This window comes from Saccostrea cucullata, unplaced genomic scaffold, assembly GCF_032062105.1.
Source record: "Saccostrea cucullata isolate Sc308-1 unplaced genomic scaffold, CSIRO_AGI_Scuc_v1 ctg2205, whole genome shotgun sequence".
NCBI lineage: Eukaryota > Metazoa > Mollusca > Bivalvia > Ostreida > Ostreidae > Saccostrea > Saccostrea cuccullata.
The window spans coordinates 7,241-31,461 of NW_026936516.1; the positions used below are offsets into that span (position 1 = coordinate 7,241).

The 24,221-nt window shown below is 32.7% G+C and overlaps 1 protein-coding gene across 1 annotated transcript; it reads left to right on the forward strand.

The window, feature by feature from the left end:
• Window positions 1-10,647: 10,647 nt before the first annotated feature.
• LOC134245752 (uncharacterized) lies at window positions 10,648-18,490 on the forward strand. Its single transcript, XM_062728010.1, has 5 exons — window positions 10,648-10,727; window positions 15,087-15,294; window positions 16,123-16,239; window positions 16,430-16,580; window positions 18,223-18,490. Exons 1-5 carry the CDS (start codon window positions 10,656-10,658, stop codon window positions 18,389-18,391), a joined length of 717 nt encoding a protein of 238 aa, XP_062583994.1. The 5' UTR covers window positions 10,648-10,655; the 3' UTR covers window positions 18,392-18,490.
• The last annotated feature ends 5,731 nt before the right edge of the window (window positions 18,491-24,221 follow it).

Genomic DNA, 24,221 nt, shown 5'->3' on the forward strand with positions numbered 1-24,221 from the left:
ACCTCAAAAAGCAGCAATAATTGTATATTATCGGTAAAAGTAAGAAATAATTTATTCTTTTGGAATATTATTGATATTGTATTTTATTGAAAATTAACTGAGATCTGTGTTTCGATCGTTAACTTCGCTTCTTTATGCAGCAAAATCACCTACATACGGGTTTATGTCTTAGTTGATTTGAAACCGAAGAATATAAGTTCCATGTATATGTACAAACAAGGTACAAACTATCTCTGAAACATGGTGACGTATTGACAAACTAGTTGAGGAAGCAAACTTATTAGCAGTCTCGGAGCTCGTTAAAATTTATAATTTCGTGAGTTTTATGGTCGATACAATGAACGTGTCAGCAAACACGTCCTTTCATTTACCAAATACTGACTTACTTTTTCATACTGATTCTGAAGCCATTATTTCCATACTGGATTGTCGACGGATTTTTCGGGATAGGGGCGATGACAAAGTACAGACATATGTGACCGGTCGGCAGAGGATGTTCACTACTCAATGGCACCAGATACCTTATTCCACCTCAGATATTTTGAAAGTTTGTATTTGTTTTGTTAAATGGACCTTAGTGCTTGGATTTTCTTTGTTTTATCAATATATTACATTTAATCATTTTTTTTTTGAATGGCAATCACTCTTTCTGCAAGAACCGCAATGTTTTTTTTTTTCATTTAGACACATTGAGATGTGAATGGTTATGATTAACAAGCAATTTGAATTATGCACACGTTTAACTCTTGACTTGGATGTTGAATCACTCTGTATTATAGTGACAAAGGATGATTGTGATTGGCTGTGAGATTATTCGAACATTGTTAATCGGGTTCTGGTCCCTTTAATTTGCATTAAAATGTAATCCACAAAAAAGTTTAAACTAAATATCTGAAAATAATAAATCCATAATATTGGCAATTAGTTCCTTGTTTGTGCGGAAGAATTGAAAAGAATACCCGAGGATGTGTGAAGAAAACCTGGAAAGTGAATATAAATAGATTTCCCCTAGCAAAAAAATACTATAGTTAACTATAGTGATAACTTTGACACTTTGAAAACTTTGATTTACTATAGTGATAACTTTGACACTTTGAAAAACTTTGACGAAAACTTTGACGAAAACTTTGACACTTTGAAAAACTTTGACGAAAACTTTGACACTTTGAAAAACTTTGGTGAAAAATTTAACGCTTTAGAAACTTTATTGAAAACTCTGACACTTTGAAAAACTATATCAAAAACTTGAATAATCTAACGCTTCAAAAAACATTATCAAAGACTTTGAAACTATGAAAAAGTTTATCGAAAACTTTTATACTTCTGAAAATTTCATTAAAACTCTGATACTTTGAAAAACTTTATCGAAAACTCTGACACTTTGTAAAACTTTGGTGAAAACTTTTACACTTTGAAAAACTTTGGCGAAAACTTTGACACTTTGAAACTCTTTGGTGAAAACTTTGACACTTTGAAAAACTTTAGCAAAAACTTTGACACTTTGAAAAACTTTGGCGAAAACATTGACACTTTAAAAAACTTTGGTGAAAACTTTGACACTTTGAAAAACTTTGGCGAAAACTTTGACACTTTGAAAAACTTTTTGAAAACTTTGACATTTTGAAAAACTTCATCAAAAACTTTGACACTTTGAATTTTTTTTTTCGAAAACTTTGTTACTTTAAAATTCTTTTGGAAAAATTGGATAATTTAACACTTAAGAAAAAATTTATCAAAAACTTTAAAACTTTTAAAAACTTTATCGAAAACATGGATAATTTAACACTTAAGAAACTTTATTGAAAACTCTGACACTTTGAAAAACTATATCAAAAACTTCGATAATCTTACACTTCGAAAAACTTTATCGAAAACTTTGAAACTATGAAAAAGTTTATCGAAAACTTTTATGCTTCGAAAATTTCATTAAAACTCTGATACTTTGAAAAACTTTATCGAAAACTTTGAGACTTTGAAAAATTTTGGCGAAAACTTTGACCCTTTGAAAAACTTTATCGAAACCTTTGACACTTTGAAAAACTTTGGTGAAAACTTTGACACTTTGAAAAACTTTGACGAAAACTTTGACACTTTGAAAAACTTTGGCGAAAACTTTGACACTTTGAAAAACTTTTTGAAAACTTTGACATTTTGAAAAACTTTATCAAAAACTTTGACACTTTGAAATTTTTTTTCGAAAACTTTGTTACTTTAAAATTTCTTTTGGAAAAATTGGATAATTTAACACTTTAGAAAACTTTATCAAAAACTTTAAAACTTTTAAAAACTTTATCGAAAACATGGATAATTTAACATTTAAGAAACTTTATTGAAAACTCTGACACTTTGAAAAACTATATCAAAAACTTGGATAATCTTACACTTCGAAAAACTTTATCAAAAACTTTGAAACTATGAAAAAGTTTATCGAAAACTTTTATGCTTCGAAAATTTCATTAAAACTCTGATACTTTGAAAAACTTTATCGAAAACTTTGACACTTTGAAAAACTTTGGTGAAAACTTTGACACTTTGAAAAACTTTGACGAAAACTTTGACACTTTGAAAAACTTTGGCGAAAACTTTGACACTTTGAAAAACTTTGGCGAAAACTTTGACACTTTGAAAAACTTTGACAAAAACTTTGACACTTTGATTTACTATAGTTAATTATAATAAACTATAGTTAACTATTGTTATTCGTGTTGTACATAGAGATATATTTTTTATGAATTGCAAATGTATAAAGAATTGTAAGCACATTTAAAAAAAATTAAAAGATTATAAAATATTTAAACATACCATAACATCCCGACACATAGTCGCAGATAGTTTCACTGCAGTTACAAAGCTGCTGGCATTTCGACCCGTACGAGGGATATGGACATTTTATCTCACATTTCAGGCCAGCGTATCCTGTTTTACATTCTGTGAGTTTTTTAAAATATAACAAATGCCCAAAATTGTAACAGCAAAAAAATAAAGATAATCGAAACATGTAGTTCAACAGATCTAAAAAAAAAAGGCTAGCATTTCAAAGCATTCACAGAAAGACTTGTTAAAATCTGGTTATCTTTTTTTTTTTATCAAAATACTTACTTTGATATTTTATGATCTACAGCCTAACACTCTACGCCTTTGAATGAAATCAGAAAGAACAATCAAAACAGAATTTACAGTTCGAAAGTTATGAAGACTTACCAACACATTCACTGTTTTCGAATTTATAGCCAGCTAAACAAGGTATCATAATTCTTTGGGAAAATAAGAAAAAGTTCGTTTAAATAAAAAATATTGAAATAAAATCAGAAAATACGATCAGTTACAAAATGAACTCACCCAAATTTCGGAGATGTGTTTTGCCCGTCTATTTCGAATTCTCTAGGAAAGAATAGAAGCAACAAATTAATGAACCTCATTTTAAGCATATTGCTTTTAATAAATTCTATTAAAGCTGAGTATGTACATATATTGGATAATATTTCACAGGAAATAAAAACCGAGATTGCCAAAGTTCAAACTGTTAAATTCAAAACACTTCCACGAAACTTCCAACAATTGACAAGGGGATATATTTCCGTAATTAATGACTGTATGAATAATCGTCAACTTCTATAAGAATGTAACGAAATGTATAGAATGTAAAGTTTTTGTGGTACTTGTGTCATTCACCATTATAGATATAAAATTGTATGAAAGGAAAATACGAATGTATCCTTTTTATACATCAATATCAGACATAAATGAGTTTCTCATCATCAACCAATATTTTTAATAATTAACTGTATGCTATAATTTTTTTTCATTGATTAAATTATTTGAAACGTTAATTCTTGACGATAGAAGCCTAAATCCCGTGTAGGTTAATTTAATTATCATCAATCTTCAACCATATTATTAAGTGCATCTTTTTTCTGTTCTTCATTTAACAAAAAAACTTTATTTTGTAAGAATATGATGACGTGTTCTGCTTTTGGTTTAAAAGACTTAAAAGACGGATGCAAAGTTTAACAATGAATATTTTGAATATCAGAATTGTTAATTGGTCGAACGACATCGATACCTATTTTTCTTCACTGCGAAGGCCAAGGATTTATGAGGAGAGTAACGTATTATAAATCTTTGGCTAGCGAAGATGCATGTACATGTATCCTGGATCAAACTCAAAAAAAAAAATGCTAGATATTGTTTTTTTTTATCATCCTGATCTTTGCAATTGTTTTCGTATGCACACTTATTTTGGCCGGGTAGCTATATACCAGTAGTTTGCATGAGGATCTTTTGTAGGCATGAACTTTATTGCACTTTCCAACTTGTTTTATTTTATGCCCCCGTAAACGAAGTTTAGTGGGTATATAGTTTTTGTCGTGTCTGTCTGTCTCTCTGTCTGTCCGTCTGTGTCTCTGTCTCTCTGCTTGTCTGTTTGTCCGCAAAAACTTTAACCTTGCCCATAACTTTTGATTTAGTGGAGCTATGACTTTCATATTTCATATGTGTATTCCTTGTGACTTTGGGTACCACCAAATTTGACCTTGACCTTGGTGTTTGACCTACTTTTACATGAAAAATTTAAAATTTTACTTTGGCCATATCTTTTGAACAGTAGACACCAAGACATTTATACTTCACATATGTTATGTTTGCTTTAAGACCTTTCACTGGATACCAACAACCTTGACCCTTTGACCTTGACCTTGTAGATTTTCGTACTTGTGAAAAAACTTTAATCTTGGCCATAACTTTTGAACGGTAAGGGATAAGGCTTTCATACTTCATATATGTAATCATTGTGAGAAGACCCTTCATTTGATATGAAGATCCTTGACCCTTTGACCTTGACCTTTGAGATTTACCTACTTTAAAAAAGCAAACCTTGACCATAACTTTTAGAGAATTAGGGCTGATGCTTTCATACTTTACATAATTGATTCTTATGAAAAGCTCAGCTATGTTAAGGACCAATATGGAAAATGTGACCTTTGCACCGTTTTAATATGTATTGCTTCTTATAAAAAAAATTTAACAAAGCAACTGAATACTTGTAGAAAATGTAATATGGTTATCAATAATGGATAGGACTGGGCCGTAGTTATTACCAGTTATATCGCACGTATCAGCTGCTTGTCACGTGACTTGTATAAAAATAGAATTGTTAAGCTGAATGTAGGAAATGGGGATAGTGCAAGGGCATACGCTTGTTTTTCAAGAAAAAAATTGATACACATTAAAAGAGGTTTATATCCTCTACCCAAAAAGTGCTGGGAGCTAGTCAGTGCTGTTTGCGAAGTACTTAAAATTTTGCCCAAAATGCTTATAATAGCTAAAAACTTCCACTTCGCTTAAATTCTGTTATAAATAAAATTAATGCTATGCAGACCAGGATCAGCTCCCAGCACTTTTCAAAATATACACTATATGAGCAATAAATATTCCAAATTTCAGCGCAAACAAAATTATCTATGCCCTTGCACTTTTGATGTAAATCACGAATACGCTTATCGTTTTAGCGATATTCTCTATATTCCTTATCCCTGTGCAGCTTCAATGCTACTAGGTAAATTTATATTCTATACACATTGTATTTAATAAATTATTTTCTTTTAGTTTTAATGATTAGGTTTAAAAATTAGCAATGGTATCATATTCATTTAAGCATTCTTGTAATAATTAAACCAGTGAATCTTGTCCTCTGGATCACTTGTGCTGCGTCATGTCAAGGCTGATGACGTCATATTTGACAAAAGGCTTTCTTCTATTACTCGACTGTATCGCTATCAAGTATTGCAATTTTACAAGATTTTATGAATAATCGATGAAATTAATAAATTCAAGTCGTTATTTACGCATGATCATGTCGTTAATTAATTTTTGTGGCTTGTTAAATTTCAATGACGTCACAATTAAACTTCCAATACGATGTACAAGGAATGTGAACTCTGACCTTCCTTAACATAGCCGAGAGACTTTTTATTTGAAAACAATAACTTTGACCCTTTGACCTTGACCTTGGAGTTTTACCTACTTTTTAAGAAAAAAATTTAAATTTTACTTTGGCCATATATTTTGAACAGTAGACACCAGGACATTTATACTTCATATATGTAATGTTTGTTAAAAGACCTTCACTGGTTACCAACAACCTTGACCCTTTGACCTTGACCTTGTAGATTTCTGTACTTGTTAAAAAACTTTAATCTTGGCCATTACTTTTGAACGGTAAGTGATAGAGCTTTCATACTTCGTATATGTAATCATTGTGAGAAGACCCTTCATTTGATATGAAATCTTTGACCCTTTGAACTAAATCTGATACTAAAAGAAATCTAAAGGAACAACTTATCTACAGTGCGAAAGCTTGTGAATTCTTACAATACCAGTTTTTGCTTTTGAGTTACATGTACTAGCCAGGTAAACAATGTCTCTTTATTCTTTTGAAAAATACGAAAAAAATCGATTACAAAATAAAATAAGATAAAATCATGGAAGATCAGTCACAAAATGTAATATCCCAACTAAACCATGCATTTATTATGTCAATCTATCATTACGTGATGTGAACATATCTTTACGTTATGTCAATTTTTTATGGGGTGATGTAAAAATACCCTTACATCATGTCAATGCTGCATTACATGAAGTAAACACATTATTCCATTATGTCAGCACTTTATAACTTGAAGTCCAAAGTTCATTATGTTAAGTGAAAATATGTTTACATTGTGTTAAAACTTGATTACGTGAAACGAATTTTTCTTTATATTATTTCATTTCTTTAATTTGTGAGGTCAAAATTGCATTACGTCAAGTTAATTTCGTTTTACATGTGTCCATTGATTAATTCATCATTACGTTAAGTCAAAGTCCATTCCCTTTTGTGAGTTTATATTTCTTTTATAACTAAGCATTATTACGTGATGTTAATGTATCTTTATTTTACGCCGAGGTCATCACAATGTGAGGTGAAAACATCTTACCTTTTTGTCAGTGCTTTATTACGTGATGTAAAAATGTTATTAACAAAATGTGAACATATATTATGGAGACAGTTCCAGCGTTCCATATTATACCAACAATTTATTACATTATGTCAAAACTCCATTCCGTGATATATAATGTGGATATATAATTACGTTATGTCAATTCAACTTATGTGATTTAAAACTATCTTTACATTGTGTTAATTCTTTATCATGTTGATTACAAATGTTCATAACGTGCTGTAAAATACATTTACATTATGTAATAGTTGATAATCGTGCTTTCAGGACTGGGAAAGGAGGGGGGGGGGTCCTGACTAATAAGAACGAAAAACAGATACATTGTATGAGAGGGGGGTCTGGCTTCCTCTTTTTTCCCGACATAACTTTATCACAAAAATGTTCATTAAAATTCGCCCCAAATTTTTGCTGAAGTATATGGGTAATGTAGTATATATTTGGATTTTTTTTAGGACTGATCGAAGTTGTAACACCCCCCCTCTTCTTTCGCCGGGAAAAGGATTTCGAGTTTGGACATTTTTTTCTTCCTTTTTCTTGTACGTTAATCTTATTTTTTTTCTGGCTAACAAACCTCCCCAAACTTTCAAAAACGATGCAACGTCACTGGTCACTGGAATGAGTCATTTTGCAACCATTCCAGGACTAGAATTGTTACAAAAATCTACCAGTCCCTCACTTAAATCAATTGACCATTCCTTAGTAAACATGGGCACATATCAGTGGCAATCTTGGGTTATTGAAAAGAGTAGCTATAGGGGGACGGTATGGTGTCTAAGTTGGGGACCAGGGGGTGAAAGCCTGAAGGCTCTCAGGCTTAATTCAGTTTTTTTTTATATATAAAACGTTTCAACTTATTTCAGTAATACTTTATGTGAGACTTATGCAATGTCCTACAAAGTAAAACCAATTAATTAATTTCATGCATATTTTGGTCACTAAAAATGGGAGGGCAGGATCCCCCTCTCCCCACCCACCCACCAGTGCACGTATGAAATACGATGTGTTTACACTTTTAAAAAAAAAAAGGAGGGTTAAAGACTGATGAAAAGCTAAGGACAGTGTTTTGTTGTTAGATCAGAAGTGTCGGACTTTTCAAAATAATTCAAAATAAAAAGAAAAATATTGCTGCAAAACACATACTACTCGATTTGCGATAATTATGAGATTTAACGGCCATTGAATTTCGACGTTAAAAAACAATCGTCAATAAAGATTCCACGGGAACATGATCCTATTTATAAATTTTAACCTGATATTTAATTAAGAATTGATTAAGTCTTGAGTATATAATTTAATATTTGATATGTTTAATTTAAATTATTTGCATCTTTAGCACATGTGCATGTAATGTTGAAAACACAAAACGAACTTTTAGGCATAACCTTAACCTTACGTCATACAATAAAGCGTTAAAATATTCTAAGATATACTGACAATAGGCTAAGCATTTTAGACACACTGTAAAGATACAGTGGCATAACATAATAATGATTTGTCAAAAAGTAAGGGAAAATCGACATCATATAATAGATTCCCGTCGTCATGTAGCATATTGATGACACAATATAGTAGAAAATTGGCCACATGTGACAATTTTTTTCACATCATGTAATGATATTCTGACATCGAGTCGAAGATATATTTACATAATGTAATGAACTATTTAGACCAAATAGTAGAGAGTGCACAAAATGTAATCATGAATTGAAATTATATAAAAACATCGTTACACCACGTAAAATTGTTTTGACTTAATGTCATAAAAGGCTGATATAATGCAATTGAAGATTGGCGCAATGCAATTGAACTACGAGTTAGTGCCATAAAGACTTAATAAATGTAATGGAAAGTTGACAGAACGCAATAGTAGAGTGTGTAAATGTCATAAAGAGTTAACATAATGTAATGGAAGGTTGACACAATGCAATAGTAGTGTGTGTGTAAATGTCATAAAGCGTTGGTATAATGTAATGGAAGATAAACACATTGCAATAGTGGTGAGGGTTAATTCATAAAGAGTTAACATAATGTAATGGAAATTTAACTCATTGCAATAGTAGCGTGTGTAAATGCCATAAAGAGTTGACATAATGTAATGGAAAGTTGACTCAATGCAATAGAACTGTAAGTAAATGTCACAAAGTGTTGACATAATGGAATGGAAAGTTGACATAACGCAATAGTAGCGTGTGTAAATATCATAAAGAGTTGACATAATGTGATGGAAAGTTGATTCAATGCAATGGTACTGTAAGTAAACGTCACAAAGTGTTGACATAATGGAATGGAAAGTTGACACAATTCAAATGTAGAGTTCTGCTATAAGGCAGTGACGGCGTTCCATATATGTACATTTATGTTTGTAAATTACAGATATCTTTATCTATTACTGTTGTTGTTTATTCCCATATCTGATTATACGGGTCAATTTCGTCATTTACTATATACTCTCTTTCTACATAATCGATTTGGACTTTAACCACTTTACCACAAGTTTTAAAACCTTATATTATGTTTTTAAATCACAAACTTTGTTCATCCACTGGTAGGTATATTTAACCTAAATAAACTTTCTTTGCTTGTTCATGTTGTTAGTTAAGTAATTAATGTTGCAGTTTTCAGGGCAAAAATACGTTACACGGATTATGTAATTTTTTCAACCATAACTGCAACATTAATTCCCGTAATAACAACAAAAGAAACACATTTTTTTGTTTATAATTACACATGTATATCTGTATAAATAATCATATTTTAAGCAATATTAAGTATGTTTAATATTGTTCTTTTTCTAAAAATGTTCATCATTTTCTATTCATTGGTGAAACATTTGCTAATCAAGACAACTACTGTATACCCGGTTTTTTGCATTGTGGTTTTTTTTCTTGCAAACAATTTTGCCCGGTTTTAAATTCGCCCAGTCGTAGTTCTGTTTAAGAAATTATTCTGTGTCATTTATATTCGTCCCGTTTTAAATTCACCCAAAAAGAAGAGGGCGAAGCGGCGTTTCCTAGCTAATTAACAGCAATGGTTTTCTTCAGAAATAAAGGCATGGCCGTAGGAACCGGGAAACTTGTACTCCTCCCCTGATAATTTTGCCATTATATTGAACACTATAGAAAAAATGTTTACTGTATGTCTGTGCCCCCTCAATAAAATCGTCTGATGAACTTTCAAGGGATTTTGGTAATTGATACATGTAGTGCTCCCCTTGCACCTGAAAATATTTGGCTGTGCCCCCAAACCGAATTTGCTTCCTACAGGCTGGAAAAGCAATAATATTTATTGGTATAATATGCTACATTGTTTTATTATACCCCTACTGTTATTACTCTAAATAACATAAATACCACAAAACTGTCTTTTTCCCCTTGAAGAAACTATCATACTAGATTATCTGAGGACAACTCCCTGCGGGAATACTCCCTCATGAATACTGGGTATTTATACATGTAAGTATGTTGTTATGAAATGGGTTCGAGGGAAAAAGCAAATTTATGCCTCCGCAAGGGAGGAAACTATTTCCCGAGGATGCAAATCCGCCAAAGGAAATAGTGCCCTGCCGATGGGGAACCATAGAATATTCCATTCATTGTGTAAATGTAAAATTTCAATTTAATTTGATTAATTTTTCGTGGTTGCAGAGGAAAATATGGTATGGATAAGAGTCAACATGCAGGAATTTATTGTGTTTTGCTGATCATCTTTTCCCAACATATATCATGCAGCGTAAGTAGAAGAAATACAGAGAAAGGAATGTTCATTTTTTCCATATCCAGTCGTTTTAAATGCCGGGTCTTATATACTTTGAAAAAAAAAAACAAGAGGCTCATCTGAGTATCAACTCTTCTGCACCAGATTTCCTTCTTTGTAATAAGTATTGTGTCCCTCCCTTACCGCGGGGGTCATGATTTGAACAATTTAGAATCTATACTATCCCCAGATGCTTTGAGTCACATTTCTGTAGTTGATATCTTTTATGATAATAATATTATATTTCTAATATATCGATCCATATAAATTCCAACATATCTGGCCCGGTTGTTCTTCAGAAAAAATTTAAAGATGTTCACTACATATGTATATATTTCAATATAAAACTTTGATTTCTCATGGTGGCCCCAGCCTAACCCAGGGGGGCATGATTTTCACAATTTAAGATCAACACTATCCCAGAATGCTCCCAAGCAAGTATAAGCTTTTCTGTCCCAGTCGTTATTGAGAAAAAAGACTCTTAAAGATTTTTCTGTATATTTCAAACTTTGATTCGCCCTTGTTGCTACTCCCTACCTCCGGGGGTCAAGATTTGAACAATTTAAAATCTACACTATTCCAGAATGCTTCTAAAATTATAAGCTTTTCTGACCCCGTGGTTATTGAGAAGACATATAAGCAAATATATACTTTGAATATCCCATCTACTCAGAAACCAGAGAACAATACTACCTTAATAGTACCGACACATTTTAATTCTAAAGAATACTGCATTGTCTATGCTTTTTAGACCCTAAACTACATGCAGTGTCGTTTTTTGACAGAAAGACAGAAACATGCGTGTAAACTACATCTTTACATTTTTTCACAGACTTGTGGTTTAAGTCAATTTACCTATTATTTTCTTCTAAACTTCAAACTATTACATGTAATTATGGTCCTTCAAGGCTGTTTATACTCAATAATACGCGTGGATTATCAGCGTTTACAATTGTGTATAAAGAAATGCACATCAAACTTGTATACTCGGGAATACATGTAGACCTAGCGAAATGCCCACCAATTACAAATGCTTTACAAAACTTTCAAAGATTACGAAGCTTACCTCTGCAAATGTTATCAATTTTAGATGTTTAGGTAATGCAAATCTCACGTAATGATTTCTTAATAGCTGGTTCATGTATTTATTCTGAAAACAATATCCATGATTGTTCTGTTTACCTAAGTCTTAAAGTTTTCGAAAAAGTAGATCGGATCCAGCTTTCGAAACAAGTCTCAATTATCCATCCTTTGATGCACCATCCATGCTAGTTAAATCATAATAGGCCTAAAATGAAAGGGCTACTCAAAAACATTACATTGGTTACTGATCTGAAAATAAAGGCCAAATCCAGCATCCGAAGCGAGTCTAGTAGTGCCCATCCCCAGATACATCATCCCTACAAGTTTGGTATGGGTAGGGCTTATAGTTACTTTGAAATTGACCTGCTCCAAAACGTTAACCTGGTCGCTCAACTGTAAAGTGTAAGTCAGATCTAGCATATAAAGCAAGTCTAGTACTGCCCATCCCTAGATGCATCATCCATTCAACTTAGTTCAAGTAGGGCTCATAATTACTTGGGAATGGATCTGCTTCAAAACCTTTAATGTGGAAAATTTAGGTCGCATCCAGCATCCGAATGAAGTCTGGTAGTGTTTACGTTCATCCCTAGATGTGTCCGGGTATGAGAAGGATATGGAGATAACAAATAGTATTCAATCTCAAAGTCCATAAAACAATACAAATTAAGAGCAGAGCAAACACGGATCCCCGAAACATCAGAGGTGGGATCAGGTGCCATGGAGGAGTGAGCATCCCCTGCCGACCGGTCACACCCGCCGTGTGCCCCTTGTCATGATCAGGAAATAACGGGAAAAATCCGTCGTCAATTCAGTGTATAAATAATGGACTAACAATTGGTATGAAAAACGTCAGTCAGCATTTGACTCAATGATAAATTGTTTTTGCTGACAATGTCATTGTATCGACCATAGAACTTACGAAATAATGACTCAAAACGTAACTGCGGATATTTTTGTTTCATTAACATGCTTGTCAATTATTTACCTAGTTTCAGAAATTGTTCATGCGTAGAGCATGCTCTTGCGTATCGAATCAAATGAGATATATATATTCCGTATGTAGATGATGAAGGTATATATAGATTGCTGCATAAGTAAGGGAAGTTGACGATAGAAAGGTTAAAGTCATCACATTTATCATATAGTTTGGTTGTTAGATTACCATTAGCGTCTTTTTCAAGTAAAATATCCAAGTATGAAACATAAGTGTCAGACTCAGTGGTATCTTTTATCTCAAGCTCACCAGGCTATATCGTATCGACGTCAGAATGGAAATTACTATTTTTTATTGACAATACGTTGTCGATATATCTAAATGTCGAGTTGAAGGCCACCGCAAGTGTTTTTTTTCTTTTCATGCATAAGATTTTTAATAAATTCTGCTTCATATATATATATATGAATATAAAAATAGTCTGCTAATAATGGGGCGCAATTTGTACCCATGGCAATTCCGATAGATTGTTGGAATACCTGGTCTCCAAAAACCACATAGATATTGTCAATCGGAAACTCAAGCATCTTCTTGATGTCAACTTCAGAGTATTTATGTGAGCAATCAGAATCTGTTTTAGCAAAATAATTGTGCAAATGACCAGTGACGAGGTAAGTAAAATTACGAGTTCCATTTTTATTAAAGAAGCAGCTGTCAATGATATCAAAAAGCCTTTTTAAAAAACGATTTACAAAAAGATTTTAATTTGTCGTGGGGACTTGCTATGTATAAAGTTGAAAAGTCGTAGATTTTTGAGCTGGTGATTTTTGTAAAGTCTTGTGATTTCAAATTGTCCAAGAGTTCTTTAGAATATTTAAGTATCCACATATGATTCACGTCACTTCTTGAATATATAGGTGCGCATTATTCTTGAAGTTTTTCCTTCACTACTGTCAATATCTTAGTGAAGAGTAACGAAAGAGGCATTAGTTGGTAGAACATTTACAGGAACCTGCAATGTATCTTTGTTTGTCAGGATTCCTATGAAATTTCGGAATCCAATATATATAGGGTAGTTCAATTTCATTTTGGCTCTGTGGAATATTAAAAGTATTCAAAACTGACACGTGCTTTTGAAGAATTTCTTTCTTAGAAAGGGAAGTATGAGTATAAGTGGGACTATCATTTGTAGAATTAAATCCAAGTTCTTCTAGAATGCAATTTATATAATGAACCTTACGAACGAAGACAATGTTGTTACCTGCTTTGTCGGCAGGAACTAGTACGTACTGATCATGTAATCTATCCAATGTATGACTTATGGTTACTTGGGAATGACTTGCTCCGAAAACTTTAACCTAGGACGCCGACGCCAACGCCGGTTGTGTAGCATTAGCTCATCTCGACATTGTTCGAGATGAGCTATAAATTAATACCATGATACGATCGTGTTCCTTTTATATAAGGTTATGTTGCATGTATTTTGAGAACTCTATGTGTTTCGGGCAAAAAATATGTATTTGTAAAACACTGATGCCTCCGTGTGGCCACATAGCAAAGGTTTTTTTTTTCAAAAAGAAATTAAAATGTTGATACCCAAGAAATACTTCCTCATCACAAGAAATACAAATGTGAAATAAAAACCCCTAGCACCACCTGTTCAAGTTTCATGGCCAAACTCCAAGATCGAAAACAATGGGTCAAATTAGTTGGTATTCAATAAAAGGTATTGTCATCAGAAATATATTTGGGATGTATGAAAGCTGTAGCACCAATTGTTCAAAAGTTATTGCCAAGATTAAAGTGTTTCAAAGTAGATCAAACTCCAATTCAAGGTAAAAAAGTACAACGTTGTTGGTATTCAGTGAAAGTACTTGTCACAAAAAATGCATTGTGAAGTACGAAAGTCCTAGTACCCACTTTTCAAAAGCTATGACCAAAGTAAAAGTTCGGAAATTAGGTGTAAAAGAGAGTCAGTCTCTCAGGTCAAGGTCAGGAGGTCAATCTGATGGTACCCAAGGCAAGGTCTTGCCACAAGACATACACATATGAAATAAGAAAGTCATAGTCTAACCAAGTCAAGAGTTATAGGCAAGGTTAAAGTTAAGATTTTGCGGACAAACAGACAAACAGAAAGTCAGAGAAAAAATTGAACAGAACAAAATCTACTCATAAATATATAAAACTGAATCCAATCGTTGCTTTACTTGCGTGTCGCATATTTTGTACATTTTTACTTGAAAAAATACACTAGTAGCCTATATTGCTTTACTGATTGTTTAACTGATACTAGAATAAATGGACAGTTATACTTTCAGACAATAAACAGATGCCCAGAGCCTCGGACGTTTGCAAAACCTGTTGCCAAGTGTCCTTTTTATAAAGAAGAATGGAAAAGAGCATCAGAGAAGAAGAACTGTGAATCATTGTCAAGGAATTGTACAAGAAAATACGCTTATCACTGTCTAAAGGATGAGTGGTTAGATAAAATGTACGAGGTCTGTGCGCCACCAGTTGTCATAATCGGTATTAATTCTTAATAATCAGCGTCAATATGTATCTTGTGCAAGAAAACATATGTCAACATGAAAGATAAATTATATGTACATGCCTGAAAATTATTATAACATGCTATTCACCAATCTTACAAGAGAGTATAATTTAATCTTAAATTTGCTTATTCATTTACTAAATGCTAGTATCTGACATCATACAGTATGCAAGATGCAACATAACTGTGTTGAAATACAAAGTACGAGGCATAATATGTGATAACAAGTGCCTTATCTACATCAACATACGAGTTGTATTCCTTTTTAAAATTTTGATATAAAAGAATGTGTACTAGGTAAAACAAACGATGAATATGTTATAAATAGATCTTCAGGTTTTTATGCAACATGTTGTCTGTTTTCTATCCCTTGCCAAGGCTCAGATATGAAAAAAATCAAGTAAACAAATTGTTTCATAAATATTAATATATACTCAGTTTATTCGACCACAAACCATTTGAAATCCTATAAATTCCAAAAATTTCTATAAATAAGAATAAGAAAATATGTTAAAGAGAATATACAAACTATAACAAAAAATAATACTTATCTCTTTATTATTTTTTCATTCATCATATACTTTGCAAAAATTTATCTGCTCAATTCTTATCTTTTCTATGAATTGATATTCAATATATATTTATAAATGGCCTCAGTAAAATAAAGTTACTTTCTTAAATAGAGGATTTTTATAGTGTAAATGTAAATTCATCTCTCATATTTTTACGAACCAAATAATTTCATTGATAATGAATACCGTAATGTATTTATTTATATGAACCTTTTTTAAATATACTTCAAGGTTGCTGTCCAGAATACAACACAGCCGGTGACGTCATACAGGGAAATTTTCTAATTGATTGTACGAAGTTTCATGTTCCGTGTCCAAAGGTTTATAATTCAACAGATATTTACAAATGTGAGCGATGCACAAACATATTTACAGGAAATTAGACAGTACACTGCACGGTTAAATACAGCGACTCAACTATAATTTTATTTTATTTATCACTTAATTTGTGTTGAAATAATTAAATACAATGGAGAAAAAGGAGTACAACATTTTTTAAATCGTTGATGATAGTTTATGATTCAAAATTTGTTCTTAGATCAGAAATGCTATGGAATCACAACAACTATACTGGTAGAAGAAATATTGTCCGATGATGAAGACTCTGATAAACAAATTATGAATCCAATTTCAGCAACACAAATACCAACATTTTCTTTATTACTAAGAAAAGAAATAAGGGAGAAATCGTAAGTGTTTAAGGAATTTCATTTATCTGCTTGCAATATCGAAAAGTTTAACATGTAATGTTTCTGAAATGATATAAATATAAAAGCGAGAGGATTTCCTAGTTCCCAAAAATTGTAAAAATTTATTGTGATTTGGGTCTTTTTAATTTGAACAAATTCAGTTTTACTTGATCTCGTTTAACATTTTATATAGAAATAAAGGCCAGAGCGCTTGCAACGTGTTTGGAAGGTCGTGAGTTCGAATCTCGACCGCGAGGGGCCTAAGACATAACAAAGGGTAGCAACGTTTCATTGGCACTTTGAAGTGAAAATTGGTCAAATGAGAACGTCAAATAAATTGTGATCTGTGTCACTGTAGACGTTGGTACTATCCCTCAGATAGTGAGATCCCCCACTGCTCAATTGCAGTATAAGTGCTTAGTAAATGTCAAAATCGTAAGACCTTCACTTGTGATGTCCATATATGATTGAAATATTCTTATATGGGACGTAAAACAACATACAAGAAGTAAATTAACAAAAGGAAATCAAGCTCAGATGCTTGGTGCATTTAAATGCATTGAGATGTGTATATATACTCAACAAAAAAAGAAACGCATATTGTTTTAGTCTTCAAAGAAATTTTTAAAATGTACATGAAACAACTATGTTTTATTTCATTGGATACCTGTGACCTATTTGAAAGACAGCATGGGGTTTTAAAACCCAAGTGTTTAATTATGTCCCTTGATTAAACATGTTTATGAAAGTAGTGTTTTTCATGATTTCTTCTAAATCGGATGTTTATTTTTCGTTGATATTTGGGATTTAGAGAAAATTTTGATACTCCTATTAAACCCATATTCAAGATTTGATTGCAGTGTTGATACTGCAATGCCAAGCCGAAACAAAGATGAACACAACCAGGCTAAGATGATACTAAACGGAGCTACGCAACAGGAAGTTGCAACTGTATTTGGAATAAATTAATGGGCTTTGCAACCGTTAAACTAATATCTGAAGACCACTATCTGGCCATCTCCAGGTGACCAAATCCAGGCAGACCGTCAGACCCCCTTTCAGCACTTCATGCGATTCAGAACCTGTTGTAAAAACTTCTGCTACAATTGCTGGATGAAAAAATCAGCGTAAAAGTGCATAAATTGTTCGCAAGAGACTGAAATGAGATCATAGTATTCGTAGATATCCGTACATTGGAAACCCACTAGCATTGAGACGTCGCACAGTACATATTGTTATTCCCCTTGAATTTGGGGGCGATGAAAATGACATCAATTTGACTTTTCAATTTGCAACAAAGGACATGTTTGATTTTTATCACAAAAATCGCTTAAATAAAAGAAGGTTTGAACTGAAAACTTAGATTTTCATATTATTCTGATTATGCGTTTCTTTTTTGGTTGAGTATATATTTGATTGCCAACCAATGACTCACTCCTACAGAAAAGATCAACATATTTCATACAAATAATGCATTTTTCAGCATTCAATTTATTTTTTTACAAGTCGATTGCATCTTGAAATTTTAAAAATACATCATTGGGGTATTCTTTCGTTTGCTGATATGTAAAGTTATTTCAAAAACATTTGTGCATTTTTTGTAATTCTAAAGTATTGCTACATTGTATTTTTCTAATTGCAGAGTTGAAGGAACGCAGTCCTTTAAGTTGATGCTTTGGAAGTCTTTGGGGTTGATGTTTCTTGTGATTTTTTCAATCCCTTTTATTATCATCACAGTCTTCAAAGAAAAAATTTACAAAATAAAAAATGTGCTTCAAAATGTATGCCTCAGAATAAAAAAGAAGCACTAATTACAGGACTTATGAGCAGAAAAAGGCAGAATAAATATTTTTCATGGATTTTTTTTAGGAATGAATGGAAAAAATTGCATGTGACAGACTATATATTGTACGTTTTAAGGGGGCCGATTATATTTTTATTGTGTGAAAACTACAATATTGAAAGTATTCATTTTTATACCATATATATATAAGTTACATTAACTTCAATGTACATGCAAGGTATGGGGGAAATCTACCGTCCAGGTATTTTTGAGGGACCGTCTCAAAATACAGGTACATTTACTATAGGATTATATAGGAATATCAGTGCCAATTTTTAGCACTTTAAAGCAAATTATTCAAATACTACAATAGACATTTTGTTCAAAGTATAATATTTGATAAGTAATACTATATTATACAATATATGTAAGAAACACAAAATTATACCGTCTTGTTACCAGAGGGGGCATCTCAAAATGCAAAAAAAATAAGCAAATTTTATTATTTTTATAGACTGAGTATTTACAAAATATGACGTACACAATAGATTCACACGGAGATATTCTCAAATTTCTATGTTTTAAATTTCAAGAGTGTATGTTTATTACTTTTTCTTTAATAATAATTTTTTACCCCTTTCTTTAAGAGCTACAGATTATCATAACGTCAAAAACACACTGCAACGACGTCAACCAGCCTACTTATAATTTCTTAATTTTGTTTAATTTTAATAATTAAGTGAAAAAATGTTGCATTAAAGCAGTAAATACGCTTAATTTTACTATGAAATATTGCGCAATGGAAATCATAGTCGGCCCCCTTAATGTTAAAAGTACATAAAATCAGCATGCATACAATTTTATGTCTCATAAAATGATTTATATACAATCTTTTTTACATTGTTTTTGACAAACTTAGATTAAAATTGCAGTTGTTATTGATTTTTTATGTAAAAAGAGTGGGGTCGACTGGATCGGGATCGAACTCATGTTTGGATCGGGTTCGGTTTGATCGGGATCGAGTGCTCAATTAATTTGATTTCATACAAACATGAGGTCGGAATCAATTTACCGCTATACCTCCCCATCCTCCTCCCATGTAATACCAATATTTGATTTTTTGTTGTATGGAATTTATTCCTCATTGTATAACATCAGGCATTTACCATGCCGTGTGGCCTCTTTGTTTACGCCACCTTCTTGTTACACAAACTTTGTAATCATTATGATTATATAACAATAGCTGGGATAAGCACTAAGTCGCAATATATCATATCTAAGTTGAAACTTATCATTAGTTGGCCTTATCCCAGCTATAATTTACATGATTGTATGTAATATTGTATATTTATGTGTTTTGTTCACTTTCGTCATTAATTTGGTCAATAAATGACATTTTCACTCAATTCAAGTTCTCGTATCTTCACTAGTTTTCAAATAACAAGAACAAGCTACGGAAAGGTTTTCATATTGTGAAAGTTACTTTTATTAGTGGAAAAGTTGTGGATATAAATGCGTATTTTTACATTGCTAGAAAATCTATAAGATCAATAACAACAACAGGGAATATTTGGAGGACTATATATTTGGTATCTGTTTAGAATGAAAACTGTATGAAAATCATATATGATTGGTTTTCTCATACACTAGTACGTATATGATCAGGTTATTCTCTAAAGACAATTAATGTTTTCAACAGTATAGTTCTTAAGTTACTCATAAATTTAATGGGAATATCAAATCTAAAACACAAATACAGTGTAAAATATATTGTAGCAGATGAAATCCATTTATCTGGAAGGATACAAAGATAACAAACAGTATTCCATCTCAAAGCCCATAAAACAATACAAATTAGGAGCAGAGCAAAGAGGTACACCCGAAACATCAGAGGTGGAATCAGGTGCCATGGAGGAGTGAGCATCCCCTGCTGACCAGTAATAACCGCCGTGAGCAGCTGTCAATGATATCAAAAAGCCTGGACTCAAATTTATCGTGGGAAATGGTTGTGCATAAAGTTGAAAAGTAGTAAGTTTTTAATCTGTTGATTTTGGTTAAATCTTACAATCTCAAATTTTTCGAAAGTTCTTTGGAATTTATCAACATCTGATTCACACCGCTTCTTGAATACATTGTTGCACAGTAATCTTGAAGTATTTTTTCACTACTGTCAATATCTTAGATAGGAGTAACGAAAGAGGCTTGGTTTAACATTTACCGGAACCCGCAATGTATCTTTGTTTGTAAGGATTTTTATGAAGTTTCGGAATCCAATATATATATATATATATATATATATATATATATATATATATATATATATATATATATATATATATATATATATATATATATGATTGCGCCCATGACAAAAGGGCCTTATGGCATTTTTGCTAGAACAGAGAAGGGAACGTTTTCATTTATAATTTAATTTAAACAATATCTGAATCTCGCAATCCACTGATTTTAATATATATAAATGAAAATATTAAGAACTGGTTTCTTAAAAAAACATATCTATTATACGTCTCTAGCCCCATTTAACGTACAGTTTTCCTACATGACTGTCTGACATCTTCGCTAGCGATCGCCGAAGATGAGAAGCTGTCGACAAGGTGCTTTTCTGATAGAATAATCAACCTGAATACTCTAGATAGATAAATCTTATTTACATATTTATATCAGATTTAAGATGCATGTTAGACAGGGGTATATTGTTAAAATATTGCAAAGAAAGTGTAATGAAATAGAATAATCATAGTGGATTGAAATGCCTTTGAAATAGTCCAATCGAATCATTTTATATTTGACCAATCAGCGCTTGATATTACAGCCAATCAGAGTTTCAGAATTATCAACCAATCATTAGGAATTAGAAAGAGTATAAATACAGACACCCATGAAGCAATTGGTTACTTGGTCGTTACTCATTGTTTGAGTAACACCTCTTGGACTAGGTTCTTGCGCTGTGTCGGGAAACAACAGAATTGTTAGTTAAACCACTCAGCTCAGGAACCTAGTTCCTTAATAGTGTGTCTCAGTGACTATAGTGTCTTGGTGACTTATTTAATATAGTGTCTTGGTGACTTATGATATAGTGTCTTGGTGACTTAAAATAGTGTCTTGGTGACTTTTAATAAAGGTGTCTCAGTGACTTTTAGGGTGTGTTTTTTAGGTAGTTGCAGACTGTGTCGGGAAACAACAGGATTGTTGGTTAAACCACTCAGTCTGCAACTACAGTGTTATAACTTCATATTTGATTATTTGCTTGATCGTTAGTGATTCAATTGTGGTTGATTTTTTTCTTATAATTCGTTGTCGTTAAGCTCATATTTGTTTGCTAATCATTTATCCAGATAGGACCGAGGAAAAAGTATATACACATAGTGAATTTCAGTCAGTTTCTTGTTATAGTGCCATTGTTGTTGAAGTTTGTTTGATTCATATCATAAACGTGATACTTAGGAAGGAATCCTAAGCGGACCTATTAAATAATTATTAATCATTTGTACTTTGTAAAAACGTTACAAATTTGGTGGCAGCGGTTTTAGGAATATTACGTTTATATATTTTGTATCATTTGTTGATCTATTATTTGTTTTCATTTTGTGGGCATATTGTAAAACATGGCTGACAAGGACATTACCGACATTGACAAAGAAATAACATTCATAGAGCAAAAGTTACAAGAGTTGAAAAATGACAGTTTAAGCATTCACAATGTAAGTTTAGCCAAGGATACAAGTGCTAATAAAACAAGTACCCCAGAAGTTCGATCAGATACGAAATCAAAAGATTCAGGTTTTGCATCAGGGAGATTTTCTGATATAGACTTTCACGGTGATGTTAAACAGAAAAAGCATCCCTTAGGAAAGGTTTCTTGGGAAAATGAAATGTTGTTTGGTACAAGTAGTGTTCCTTCCGATGAGGGCAAAAGACCTGGTTATTTAATGTCAACACCAGTCTCTGGAAGTGCAACAGAGTCAAACATTACTAATCGCCGAAAGGATCGTCGATTTAGTAGACAAGATACAGAGACCGATATCATAACGGCAACGGAGAAGAAACCACAGACCCATATAAAACCTGCAACATTTGATGGTACTGGATCCTGGTTAGATTATCGTTCCCATTTTGATGCATGCGCCATGTTGAACAAGTGGACGGAACAAGAGAAAGGTTTATATTTAGCAGTTTCCTTAAGAGGACAGGCTCAGGGTGTACTGGGGAATTTGCCTAACACACACAAGCATGACTATGTCTTACTTGTGAATGCATTAGAGGAGAGATTTGCACCTTCAAATCAAAATGACTTGTATAGGACCCAGCTGCGAGAACGCCGACAACGAGCAACGGAAACTTTACCAGAACTGGGACAATCCATAAGAAGACTTACAAGCTTGGCATACCCAACGGCGCCAAGAGATGTACAAGAAACGCTGGCAAAAGAACAGTTTATTGATGCTGTCCTAGATTCTGACATGAGATTGAGAATTAAACAGGCAAGGCCATTAAACCTCAATGATGCTATTCGACATGCTGTCGAATTGGAAGCATTTGTTAAATCTGATCGTAAAATGTTAGAAAAACAAACCCACTTGCGACCAATGCAGTCAGAGAAAACTGAGGGAAACAAGAAAGCCATATAAGATCCGATCAGCACAAGTATATTGGTAGAGCTGAAGGACGAAATAAGAAAACTTCGTAAGGAAGTTAATGACATGAAAGCAAAGAATTCACAGGATGTTGTATACAAAAAGAAATTTGGAGCTACCAGCAACAGACGCTGCTATTTGTATGGATCTCCAAATCATTTCAGATATGACTGTCCACAAGGTTATAGAACTCAACAAAACGCACCAGCACAAAAGAAATATTCATATAGTAAAAAGAAACATCCTGTACAAAACACATTCAAATGCATCACATCTTACAAAGCTCAAGTTGGTGTAAACCAGAATGACCCTGAGGCTGGAATGTACGTGAAAGCTACCATCCAGGGGATTGAAGCTAATTTGCTTGTTGACACAGGAGCAACACTATCAGTACTGTCAAGTAAAGTTTATGAGGCTATACAAAACAAACCAGTTTTGTACAAAACCGATCAAATAGTCTCTTCCGCATGTGGGACCGAATTAACTGTGAAAGGAAAAACTAGCATTTGCATTAATCTGGGTGAGAGTTTTTATAGCCAAGATGTCATTGTAGCAGATTTTTCTCTTGATGGAGTCATTGGACTCGACTTTATGAAGAAATACAATTGTACAATAGACATAGTTAATGGGTATTTTAAGGTAAACGACAAAGTTTACAAAGTTGATTTCTTTGGCAAAATCGGTTGCTTTAGAATTAACTCGAAAGAGATGATTGTCGTTCCTGCCAGAAGTGAGATAGTGACTTATTGTAAGGTCTCAATGCCGTCAAAATCCTACGACATGAAAGAAGTTTTAGGTATGATAGAACCATCGGAGAAGTTCCTGAAATCAGGAAAGGCATTAATAGCAAGATCAGTTGGATATGTAAAAGATGGAGAAATACCAGTCCGAATGATGAATCCATCCCATGAACATCAAACAGTGTATCCAGGAACATTTATTGCAAATATGAGTTCAGTTGACAATGTTTTTGAACCAACCTCTACTGTAAATAAGCCATGCAAGGATCTGCCGTCCCATCTGCAGGATCTGTTTGAGAGATCTAAAGTTAATCTAAATGGTGGTGAAATACCTCAATTACAAAAGTTTTTGGCTAGGTATGCAGATATATTTACGAGGTCAGACAGAGACTTGGGACGTACTTCACTGGTTAAACACACTATTGATACCAAGGATGCACGCCCATTGAAAGAACCTCCTAGA

Bases quoted from the DNA above. Each gene is read 5' to 3' on its own strand.
- LOC134245752 (XM_062728010.1), top strand. From the start codon at position 10,656: ATGGATAAGAGTCAACATGCAGGAATTTATTGTGTTTTGCTGATCATC. The intron at 10,728-15,086 runs GTAAGTAGAAGA...TTATACTTTCAG, and splicing joins CCCAACATATATCATGCAGC to ACAATAAACAGATGCCCAGA. The intron at 16,581-18,222 runs GTAAGTGTTTAA...TTCTAATTGCAG, and splicing joins AAAGAAATAAGGGAGAAATC to AGTTGAAGGAACGCAGTCCT.